Genomic DNA, 12,043 nt, shown 5'->3' with positions numbered 1-12,043 from the left:
AAATGAAGATTGCGTGGGCTAAAATTGAAGCTTCATTGTAAGGGTGGTCGATTTGGTCATTTTCGCCTCGCGAACCAGATGCGAAGATTTTCATTGATCTTCCTATCCGACGAATTTAATTAAACCGATGATAGGATTCAATTCAGGCATCAGTAAATCAGCCTGAGCCGGCACGTTGATCTTAGTGTAGGCTTTAATCAAGAGCATTCTCATCGACATGCCTCTAACTGAGCGCTTTTCACTGGGATGCCCTGCGTAAACATGTGACGGATTCGCTCAGGAACAACTTACCATGCATCTTACGCAGTACTCATAATAAGTGTATTTTAATCGGGGGGAATTACCTCAAACGTCGCAAATGAATCTCGCGCTGGAACGGAGATAGTGTGCAGCACAAGGAACACCTGTTTATTTTACTTAGCTAGCTCTACGTCGTAACTAAGTATACTTACTAAACAATGTAGAGCAATAAGAAACTGTTTCTTGTCGTCATTATTTTTAATATTGATATCCTTCTATGGCTATTATGGCGGTAGGCTCCGAGCCACGTAGACCTTTATCCAAATGTAAACTAGAATCGGTTGCCGCACTCGATCTTTACAGCCTTACCAAATATACATCAGCCAAAGGATCATACTTCCCTAAAATTTTACTTAGTTAAATTGTATACCAACTGGCATTCTTTCTTAATTTTAATAACGACCTGGCAATAAAATTCAATTTAAATAACTATATAAAATATTCAAAACATAACTACCCTACGTTCTTCCGATCACTTTCTTAAAATGGACCCGCAGCAGTCGACAATGTTTACAACGTTATCGGAATGGCGCCGGGACCTCTTGTGTGGAATGGGGGTAAATTACGACTGAATTAATTTAGTTTTACTAACCGATACTTTTGGTTCACTCCTTAAGGTATCGCCTATCCTAAATCTAATTCTTACGAAGTATCATATCTCCTAATTGCGCAAACCTTATACTTGTTTTAATTATGGCGCATATGTAAATTTGAATTAAAGAAAATGAATGGTTCAATAGATGAATCGAAATGAGTGGCCAAGGGCTTAGCGAGTTAACTGGTCCTGACATCCTCCCCGATTTGATCTCTCGTTGACGCTGATTGAAGTCGGCGACGAGGTCCTTCCAGTGGGAGACATGGCGAATATTTTTCTCTTTTTCTTAGCTTGCTTCTTCCTTAGTTTCGCCATGCCATTGTACGAGCCAGTATGGTTAGCGATTGAGTTGGCTTTCTTCAACAGACGTTCAATAACTTGAAAATGATCCGCTGTGCCATTATCCACGAATTGTGATGCTTTCGGTATCGGGCGACTTCGAAACCTTTCCGGTGTCGGTTCATACTTGATAGAACATCAACATTAAAGGTTGGAATAATCCTATTCATAGTTTGTGGTAACTCAAGCTTGCCACATTAGAATTAAACATTTTGATAGTTTCGAATGGTTCCACCTTTCTTGCCGCAATCTTGGCTCTTGGTGTCCCATATTTTTCGCAGCGTGTTTAAACGATATTTTGCGAGTATCAAGTATAAGTAGATCTCCAACTTTGAATTCGACCTGATTTATTCGGCGCTTTTGATCGTAATATTGCTTTTGCGAAGCTTGTGCTATCAACAGATTTCTGCGAGCCTGATCGATGATATTTGCTCGTACTTCGATAAACTCTTTTGCGTAAACGTCAATATCCTTTGGTTGACTAGTCCAGCCCAGTGACTTTTGCCATGCAGAGCGTTCCCTTCTTCCCGTATCTATTTCAAAGGAAGAGTATCCAGTAGATGCACGAACCAGTATAGACGCATACTCTATGCTTCCCAAGTGTTCGGTCCTGTCAGTGCCATGGTAAGATGCTATGCGATTGAGTGCGTCTTCTACCACAAGGTTCTGGCGCTCGGTCTGTCCATCGGCTTAAGCCCGATAAGCGGTTGTAATACTTAGACGAACACCGATGATCGTCATCAATGACTTCGAAAACATGGACGTGAACTTGCTATCTCGGTCACTGATATTAACTGCGGGAATACCATGGTGTCGAATGACAGCATCAAAAAATACTTTTGCTGTGGTGCATGCATCGTCCTTATCGTGCACTGCTGCATACTTCGTGCGTTTGGAAAACTTATCGACAACAGTTAGGATGGCAAATCCATTGGAAACAGGAAGCCCTCTTATAAAGTCCATTGATACCACTTGCCAGCAAGCATCCGGTATTGGAATTGGCATAAGTAATACGTTGTTTTTTTGTTAATTATCATGTTTCCGACGTGCGCAGGTTTCCCAAGTTTTGACATATTCCTTGACGTTTCTCTGCAACGATTTCCGGTAATACCACTGAGCAACTCGCAAGAATGTTCTGCGATTGCCCGGCAGAGCAGCTATTGCCGAATTATCATATTTCGATATTACATTCGTTCGCAAGCGGTTGTTGTTGAGCACGCAAAGACGTTTAATGTGCGCAAAAACAACAATTTCTCTTGCTTCACAATCAATAAACTTGTTTCGGAGCTTTTCCATGCTTCTTTAGGCAATTCTGGCAAAGCCTTATTGAAGTAGCTTACGAACTTCTGTTGACAACTCGCCATACGACACTGTCATTAAGGCAGCAACTTGCAGAGTCTCAGCTTCCTCCCGGGGCAGAGTTGGCACCGAGGGCGAACAAAGTAAACGTGTACCTCGTTGTTGGCAACTAGAAAATCGCACTTATGAAAGCGGATATTGTCCACGACAGAATCATCAGGCCGGCGCGAAAGCGCATCAGCTACAACGTTTAAAGCACCATTAATGTGGTGTATAGTAAACGCGTATTGAGCGAAGGTGGTCAAGTATCGAGCCAACTTCGGCGAGACTGACGGATGATGAAGAAGCCAAGAGCAGGCGCTATTGCCCATTTTTCTAACCCCTCTTTTATTGCAAATAGATCCTTCTCACGAGCAGGCCAACTAATCTCACGGATTCCAAGTTTCTTTGAGTAAAACGCTACTGGATGGTCATGTCTATTGATAAATTGCGATAAGTCGCCACCAATGCACGACCCCGATGCATCCGTAGTGAGAACAAACGGGCGTGAAGAGTTAGGCAAAGTCAGCACAGGTGCAGCTTGTAAGGCAGACTTCAGCCTTACGAGCAAATCCTCTTGTTCTGCATTCAAGACCCATGAAAAATCTTTCCTAACGAGATGGCTCAACGGCAGAACTATTTGCGCAAACTGATGAATAAAGCGGCGATAATAACAAGCAAGACCAAGAAAACTTTGCGATTCCTTTACAGAGGTAAGTGAAGGCCACTTCGCGATTGCTTCCGCCTTTGTTTTCGATAAATAATCCGTCACCAGAAACAGCGTGCCCCAAAAAGCTGACCTCTTGACGCGCGAACTTGCACTTACCAATGTGAGCGAAGAGTATTCACTTGCGTAAGACGTCGAACACGATAGCATGAAATAATTGACCCCAGTATTACATTAAAAGTAATTAATAGCCAATGGTGTCAGGGTTATGAATGTTCAGATAATTTAGAATTTTCAGAAGTACCTTTTTTTGAGACGGAAAAGATGCATGTACCATCCAAATATACAACAACGAATGAGAACTTTTCAAAAAGAACACGCATCAAGCGCGACGAAATGCGAGGCATTCCAGCAAGGCCCATCGGCGCAACGCACCACTGATATGTCTCATTTGATTTACGAAACGCAGTGTACGTTTTGCTATCCGGATGAATATGCCTCTGATGGTACCCTTGAGCTAAGTCAATGACTGTGAAGTAGCTCATACCATACATCTTATCGAATAATTTATCGATTCGCGGCAAAGGTATTTTAGGGACGACTGACGTTGAGTTGACGTAACGAAAGCCAATCACCCAACTGAGCAAAATGTTCGCGTTTCCGGATCGAATCCATTCCGAACGAGATACACCTCGTACCGATCGTTGGGTCATTTTAAGGAATGCCGAAGATGTTTGATACCCAAAGCGAGTCTGAAAGCTCGATCTATCCGCATGAAAGGTTCTCATCGACGAACTTCTGTAAAGCCTTTTGTTCAGCTTGTGAAAGTCGAAATGGCGAACGATTACTCGGTTGCACACCGGGCTGTATATTGATACCAAACTCCACCGACCGATGAGGAGGCAATGAATTCGGTAACTTTTCTGGGAATACATCTTTATAGGAATCGAGTAAAGCCTTCAATCGTTTTCACGAGGTTTTGTAAATTCCGACTCTTGATAAATTTTGACACGATAGACTTCTTCAAATTGTGATGTCTTCAATTTCCTTAAGAAGTCAGCAGAGGAATAATGACCGATTCACAACCTCATCATATGGTATGTCACCACTTTTGAACGAAACTTGATGAGTACGTCAATTAATGATTGGCTCGTGCGCAGCACACCAGGGCTTACCCGGAATTACATCATGGCAATTGCTCATTGGCCACTCAATGACCGGAACGTCAGAAATTCGATTATCATCAAATGGGCTATTGGCGACTCCTTTCTTCACTTATTTTTGGTGTTATTAGTGCCTTCGAAACGAGTGACTTGAAAGCCATTTCAGGACATGACGCATTGCAGCAAACTCGGCTTCACCCCATTGCATGTGGCGCCAGAATCGAGTATCATATTGACAGCACGATCGTCAAGATGACCCTTTTAGATGATCAAATCTTTTCCCGTGAAGGAAGCAAAGTCAGCTTCACATAGTGTGGTGATAGCTTCGTTTGACGCAGTCGCGATGGTTTCTTCTTTAACTGACTCATTCACGAAATAGTTGGCGTTCGCACGATCGCGACGATATCCGTTGCCGCGATTATTTTGCTGGTTCCTGCGCTTGTAACACTGCTGAATCGTGTGCCCCAGTATTTTGCAGTATGCACACTTTCGTTTATTTCGACGTCGATTATGGACGCAAGAAGACCTATTAAATGGCCGAGCATTGCCGATTTCCATCGGCTCTGGCTTCTTGTTTAATTCTCTGGCCACATTTTGTGGACCAGGACGAGGTTTTGTAGCGTTGTGGTGATGATAAACACCCGAATGTGTGCGTTCAAAATCGAGCGCCACAGTAATAGCATCCTACAGTGCGTTTCCCCGTCGATATTGAACTTCTTCTTGAGTTCTTGCTTTAAACCCTCGTTGAAAATAGATGAAATGTCAACTCGAGTCATGTCCTCAACTTGCGAAATAATGTGTCGAGATTTCGCAATGTAGTCCGTTAAGCCTTTGCAATTGGCTTGTCTCAGCCGATGCAGATCGTCTCGAAGACGTTGTTGCAGATCCGCAAAGACGAATTGTTTTTTTTTCACTGCTAGAGAAAACTCATCGGCTGAGTGAATTTCTTTTTTGATGCAGCAAGAGCCATTGTGCTGCTGGTCCTCGCAATGAGCTTCCTAGTACGGCAAGTACTTGAGGAGCCTTTGCGTCCTCTTTCCACTTCTTACCGTGCGCAATAAAATATTGCTGTACTTGCGCGTAATAAAGGCGAACCGACTCTTCGCTTTTTCCGCTTTACGTCGGCATCCTTAGCCCGTCCACCTTAAGCCCACCTATCTTTTAGGAATTAGCGAATGTTTTGATTAACTCTTGTTGTTGCTGTAGCATGTGCATCATTTGCTGCATTAGCTCGGCGTTTGAGGGTTGCCCATAATGGAAGAAGAATGTGTTCGGAACTATAAAAAGACTAGGCTCTTAAGTTGAACCGAAGATCCTTAAAAATGGTGCGCTCGGCTTCTTCTAAAAGCGCGTATACCTCGTGTAACGGAGCTGATAAGGTGGACTCTTGCTTGGGCAGGCATCCTTTCTCCTTGGTGAGTTGCTTTGCTAAGATCTTTGCAATGCGTCGGGCCTTTTGTAATGCGTCGGGTCTTTTGTAATGACGCAGGCAAATCGTTCGCAGTCTTTGCAGACTTTTCACCGTACTCAAAGAGGAAAGCCTTACTACAGTAGTATGGAATCTGATTATTAGCTTTTAGCTTTTTGCTCATAAATCTCAACGACTTTCTTTAGCCATTAAGCGTAATGGGTAAGAGATTCAATCTTATTCCAGATGGATTAACTGTTTCACCGTGTTAAGCCGGTCCCAACCTCACACAGACTAAGCGACTATATCTGTCAGGCAGACGCTTAGAGTTACAGTGGATACTGAAGCCACACAATCAAAACTGCTACGCAGCGCTTCCAAAGGAATGGAGCAGTTGACTGCGAGCGGAAATTCCCACGCTACAAGCAGTACGTTACTGGCTGCGAGTGGAATCCCTTACGCTACAAGTAGTGCTGGGCAATCCAACGCAGTGCAATCCAGCGAAGCGCGAACGGACGGCAAAGAAGCGAGCGGACGGCGAAGAAGCGAGCAGACGGCGAAGAAGCGAGTAGACGGCGAAGAAGCGAGCGGACGGCGAAGAAGCGAGCGGACGGCGAAGAAGCGAGCGGACGGCGAAGAAGCGAGCGGAAGACCAACAAGTGGTACCACTTGTGAGGAATGAGGGTAAATTACGACTGAATTATTTTTTTTGCTTTACTAGCCGATACTTTTGGCTCATCCTCTAAGGATCGCCTATCCTAAATCTAATTATTACTAAGTATCATCTCTCCTTATTGCGCCAACCTTTTTACTTGTTTTTATTATGGCGCATATGTAATTTGAATCAATAGAAAAGGAATGGTATAAAAGATAAATCGAAATGAGTGGTCATGGGCTCAGCGAGTTGAATGGTCCTGACAATCTCGCGCTGGGACGGAGATAGTGTGCGGTACAAGGAACACCTGTTTATTTTACTTAGCTAGCACTACGTCGTAACGAAGTATACTTACTAAACAGTGTAGAGCAAATTAGAGACTGTTTCTTGTCGTCGTTATTTTTAATATTCATATCCTTCTATGGCTAGTATGAAGGACTTAGACCTTTGTCCATCTGTAAACTAGAATCGGTTGCCGCACTCTATCTCTACAGCCTTACCAAATATACATCAGCCAAAGGATCATGTTTTCCTAAAATTTTACTTAGTTAAACTGTTTGCTAACTGGCATTCTTTTTTTTAATTAATAACGATCTGGCAATAAAATCCATTCAAATAACAAAATAAAAATTTCCAAAAAATAACCTACCCCCCGTTCTTCCGAACACTTTCTTGAACAGGATCCGCAGCAGTCGACAAAGTTTAGCAACGATGTCGGACTGGCGCCGTGATCTTCAGCTCGTGGGCGTCGTTTTCATAGTCACCACGGCGCTATTAGGCGTGATGTTGCACTCGCTGGTAATCTCGACGCTCACAGACACCGAGTGGCTCGCGCTTCGACTGCCTACAACGCTCGAGGCAGCTCAAGAGCTAGGCAAGACCCTTCAGAGCTTCTCCGAGCGCCAACGAGGTTCACTTTTGCTCGCACACATGGGCTGCTATCTATACCTGCAAACATTTGCGATTCCGGGCACCGTATTTTTCAATCTATTGGGCGGCGCGTTGTTTGGGATGACGCTGGGATTTCCTCTGTGCTTGGCTAACAACACACTGGGATCGGTCTTTATGTTTCTCCTTTCGCGGCGTTTTGGCTACCGCGTCGTCACGCACTTTTTTCCGCAAAAACTCGATCGCTTAAGAAGTATATTGGACGCACATCGCGACGAAATGGCGCTGAATATGATATTCCTGCGCGTATTTCCATTCACCCCCAATTGGTTTATTAACATGGCGTCGCCCCACTTGGCCATTCCGCTAGGCCAATTTACGTTAGGCCCGCTATTTGGGCTCGTTCCGTACAATTTCCTGAGCTGCAAAGCTGGGCTTATTCTGCGCGAGCTACGATCGCGTGGAGACATTATTGATAGCGCCACGACGATGCAGCTTATAGTGGTTGCTATCGTAGGTGGCCTTGTGCTCCCAAGACTAAAGAGGCGTTTTGCCACGACCACTGGTACCAAGCATGATTAAATTGAGTGTTTAAATTACGTTTGTCTTGTCCAAGTTTTTGCTGAATTGAGTAAGTTTCAGATAATTAAAAAAATCTAAAAGCTATCATTCAGCGTGTATCAAACGCACTATTTTTTTTTTTGTTCGTCGGGACCAAGCTAGACAAAATAAATGTCAGAGATACTTCTTATTCATTCGACGCCAGGCCAATTAGGTCTGCAGAGCTCTTATTGGGTTTGACTATCACAAGGTGCGTAATTAGATCCCGAATTTTCAGTATTTAAAATGCTAGACACGGGCGGATTTTAATTTTTTTCTGACAGACTGTAATCGTGAAGGTCTTCTTTCGTTGGAATGGATATGCAAATCTTTTAGATTATTATTAGAGTATACAATTATACGAGTAGTCTGCGCTGGTGCTCCCTCGCACTGCAGCAGCAATTTTCAATTATTTTGTTTGGCGGGAGTTGTTATACCTTTTAACGATTACTTTCAAACAGAAAAAAAGTTATCGCGATTACAACTTAAGATTCTGGAATGTGATGCTAAAAATTAATGGCTAGAACACTGCGATGTAAGAAATAGCTAATTAATTTCAAGGGAAAGCACAATATCGTTCAAGCTAATGCGAGGTTTAAATCAAGCTGTCGACGTCCTAACTGCAATAAGCCACGAAAATGCAGGCTGTTTTCCGTATCAAAACAAAAGCAGCCGACCGGCCGTGATGGCAAAAGGTGGTTCTACCAAGAGAATTCAAGGTGCCTTCCTCTAATATTTTAAGCGCAAATAGGTTTTCATCCGACTTCTATACAAACACGTAAAAACTCGCGGTACTCAAAAGTGATTAGCAAGCAACTTAACGATTTAGAGGTATGCCAGCGTCGACGTCCTGTCATGTAAAAAGACGCATTCTTCACATTGCCGTATTAAGACGCAATTTTTTTTGCGAAGTCTTCGGGGCCGTGTAGGAGTCACTTAGCTTGCTCATCACCAAATAAAAAAATGCTCTTCGATCAATCGCTGCAAACTTTCATGTTCCTCGCGAAACAAACTTTTGCGCAATATTGGACGCATATTCCCAAAAACAGTTTATTATTTGCGACTGAACTTCATTGCAATGTGCGCTCATGAATGTGTTGGAGGTCTCCGCATTGCATAATTCAGAGGAGTGCTATTATGTAAGGCACGAAAATATTCTAGATCGTGTTTTTCTGTCACATGCAACAGGCTTTCTAGCTACTGGTAGCGTTAAAGACTTGCATTGGCCTTGTATGCAAATTGCCTGAGGTCACTTTAGGTTTTCCGACACTATTTAAATAACTCATGTTACAGCTCTCCCGTGACCTCAAGAGCAAACGGTTGTATCAGACGATGTACTGTATGTACAGTATTATTTACGCTACTTTTTTTTTGCAGTTTCCATTTTGAGGTTGTCAAGGATGTAAGAAACTATTTTAAATTTTAAATTTGAGCTATTATGGAGTATTAAGCGGCTAAAAAAGCATCTTCGGCTACTATTGCTTGTCAGCTTGAAAATAAAAAAAGTTTTGAAGCAATAATGGACTACGTACCTAATATCACGCTGTACAAGAAATGACTCAAAACCAATAAAAACAACACTCTTCGCCTTGCGTCATGGCCTTCATGTCGGTAGCTCGTCAGGCACGCGCCACTTCTCGATTCCTCTATTCCCGTATGCGCGTTTGTCCTCTTGTAGCTAATGAGCAATTCTTGCAGCGAACGAAGTGGCAGCGCTTGCCCTGTGCGATGGAGTCTCCGATCCTATCGACTCGAGTAGGCTTTTTGCGAACAAAGGTGAGCGAGCGTGTGGTCCTGCCAGAAGAGAACGAAATTGAACCTACGCTAGCATTTGACGACAGTGAAATGACAATTGAAGATGCTTCGATTGAAAACTTGCTGAAAGAGCTCAATGAAGTTTTTGAAATTATTGCTGCTGTGCCACTGATGGATGAAGAGGAGTATGGGGAAGTGCGCCAACACTTTGAGAGTGGCAGTGGTCTTGATGAGATTGATGAACGTGGGTATAATATTAAAGCTGGGACGCATAAGATTTGGAAGGGTGAGCGCGACCTTACAAAGATTGTTGAGGGATTGGATACCGATTCGGCCCAGATTCTGCAGCGTATCCTGCTCCACACGCTTAATATTGAGAGAAAAGTGCGTGAGATGCTCTCGAATGGTGGAGTTGATCCCGATGACAAAGATGAGTTGCAAGAAGACAATCAGGTCATTTGAGATTGTCCGTTAAAAAAGAAGTCATCTCGACACCATCAAGGTATTGCGGAGATCTTGGTCGAGCCCGCGTGCTTTGCTTTTGCTCTTAACTTTTGATTCGACACAGGCAATCAAGACGTCTAAGTCCCGTATAAATGATGTACGTATACTTGCACCATTGATAAATTCTCCTTATCTTATGTTAGAAATAAAGAACGATTGTAAGAATACCTCGCCGTAAAATGCACAAGAAAATGGGCAACATGTAATTTCAGGCATGACCCGAATTTGTGCTCATTACGAAAAACGCATATTTTGCTCTCAAAAAAAGTGATAAATAATTTTATTCATTCTTGCCTTCAGGGCTCTGAAAAGCGGTGGTAATGGGCTTCGTCGCACTAGCTCGTCAGACGCTTATCGTTTCTCGCTTCCAAATGCACGCGTCTACACGCTTAAGCACAGCAATTCCCTGGCAACAAATGCATAAGCACCGCGTGCCTTGCTCTATCGACCCTCCATTCCTATCAACCCGAACCAGCAGCATTAGTTTTGTACGAACAAAAGTCAGCGAACGCACGCTCCGTCGGAAGAAATTACGCGTCAACAAGAGCCAAAAAGGAGTCAAGGTGCCAATTCTTAAAGAAACGTTGCGCAAGCTCTATTTGCGTACGCATCCGGATCTCTTTGGACAGTATCCAACGCAGCAGCGCGCAAATGAGGAATCGTACAAAGAGCTCTTGGGCATCCTGGACGCCATTGAGAAACACAATCAATTTCCCCCAGCCAAGACCTTAAAACTTCCATTTTTTTTAAAAACACCTATCGAGGGTGAATTTAAAGAAGTCGAGTTGCAACTACGCACGACGGGAGGTGCATGTAATACGTTGGTAGAGGAGGCATTGGGTCAATTTTTCAGCAACTGTGGGCTCCCTGAGGTCTTTCAATGGGACAAAGGAAGCTGGGGCAAAAGTGTAGGTAAACACGCAGTAGAGAATCCAAATTTAGGCTTTGAAAAGGAAGATGAAACGCATGAGAACGACCGTCACGAGGCCAAGCGCGAAGAACGGCATTCTTCAGCTCCGGCTTATAATCCCGTGGATCGTAAAGCACCAGAAGATCATTCGATTGAAAAGGTTCTGAATGAGTTAGACGACACGTTGCAGCTTATTGCTGTCGTGCCATATCTTGACGACGACGACAAGCAACAGCAAGCTATTAAAACTCATTTTGAACACGGATCAGGTCTCGATGACCTCGATGCTCAAGGGTATTCACTGAAAGCGGGAGTTATTCAATTGTGGCAAGGCGAACGGAATCTACAGGCACTGATTCCTGGATTAGATGGCGACTCGGCGATTCTAATGCAGCGAATTTTGCTTCATACCGTCGATATTGAAAAGCGTCTCGAGAACGTCATTGCTCAAAGCTCCTTGGACGTTACGAGATTCACTGCGGAAGCTTGTAATCAACAGAGCGAGTAAAGATTCTTGGATGACTTTATCGATAAAAGATTATCGCGTTATGTGGGCATTTACAATGAATTAATTGTTAAGCACTGAACTTACATGCCCAAATGCACAAAAGATGACACGGCACTAGGACCTGCACCCAGGATTGGAAAGAATAGTGAATTACTTCTTTGAGTCGCTGTCCTAGACAGGAATTAGCTCTTACATAACATCGAGTGACCCGGGGCCGTCAGTTTAGCACGAAATGGAACGGGGTGTACCGTTAAAACATGAATATTATTTCTGTAAGAGAAAATAATAAAGAAGTATTTACGTTGGAATTGTTATATTCAACTTAAATTCCTAGGTACTTAATTGAAGTAATAAAAAAAAAACCTACCACTTAAGTGTGCTTCATATATATGTGACCCACCCTTATGTATGTG

General features: G+C 43.3%; 3 protein-coding genes across 3 annotated transcripts; all 3 read left to right on the top strand.

Moving 5' to 3' along the window:
* Nucleotides 1–7,176: 7,176 nt before the first annotated feature.
* Nucleotides 7,177–7,935, top strand: CCR75_006822 (uncharacterized protein; the record flags this gene model as incomplete). The annotated part of the gene is made up of 1 exon (XM_067964889.1): nucleotides 7,177–7,935. One exon carries the CDS (start codon nucleotides 7,177–7,179, stop codon nucleotides 7,933–7,935), a length of 759 nt encoding a protein of 252 aa, XP_067814753.1.
* A 1,614-nt stretch (nucleotides 7,936–9,549) lies between these two features.
* CCR75_006823 (uncharacterized protein) lies at nucleotides 9,550–10,170 on the top strand (the record flags this gene model as incomplete). The annotated part of the gene is made up of 1 exon (XM_067964890.1): nucleotides 9,550–10,170. The coding sequence occupies one exon, from the start codon at nucleotides 9,550–9,552 to the stop codon at nucleotides 10,168–10,170; it is 621 nt and encodes a 206-aa protein (XP_067814602.1).
* Nucleotides 10,171–10,532: 362 nt separating this feature from the next.
* On the top strand, nucleotides 10,533–11,630 carry CCR75_006824 (uncharacterized protein; the record flags this gene model as incomplete). The annotated part of the gene is made up of 1 exon (XM_067964891.1): nucleotides 10,533–11,630. One exon carries the CDS (start codon nucleotides 10,533–10,535, stop codon nucleotides 11,628–11,630), a length of 1,098 nt encoding a protein of 365 aa, XP_067814764.1.
* Nucleotides 11,631–12,043: the final 413 nt, after the last annotated feature.

The sequence above is a fragment of the Bremia lactucae genome (assembly GCF_004359215.1).
Source record: "Bremia lactucae strain SF5 chromosome Unknown BlacSF5_NotPlaced_200_SHOA01000120.1_2678225bp, whole genome shotgun sequence".
NCBI lineage: Eukaryota > Oomycota > Peronosporomycetes > Peronosporales > Peronosporaceae > Bremia > Bremia lactucae.
The sequence above is the reverse complement of the archived record's forward strand: the minus strand, read 5'-3'. Positions and strand labels throughout refer to the sequence as shown.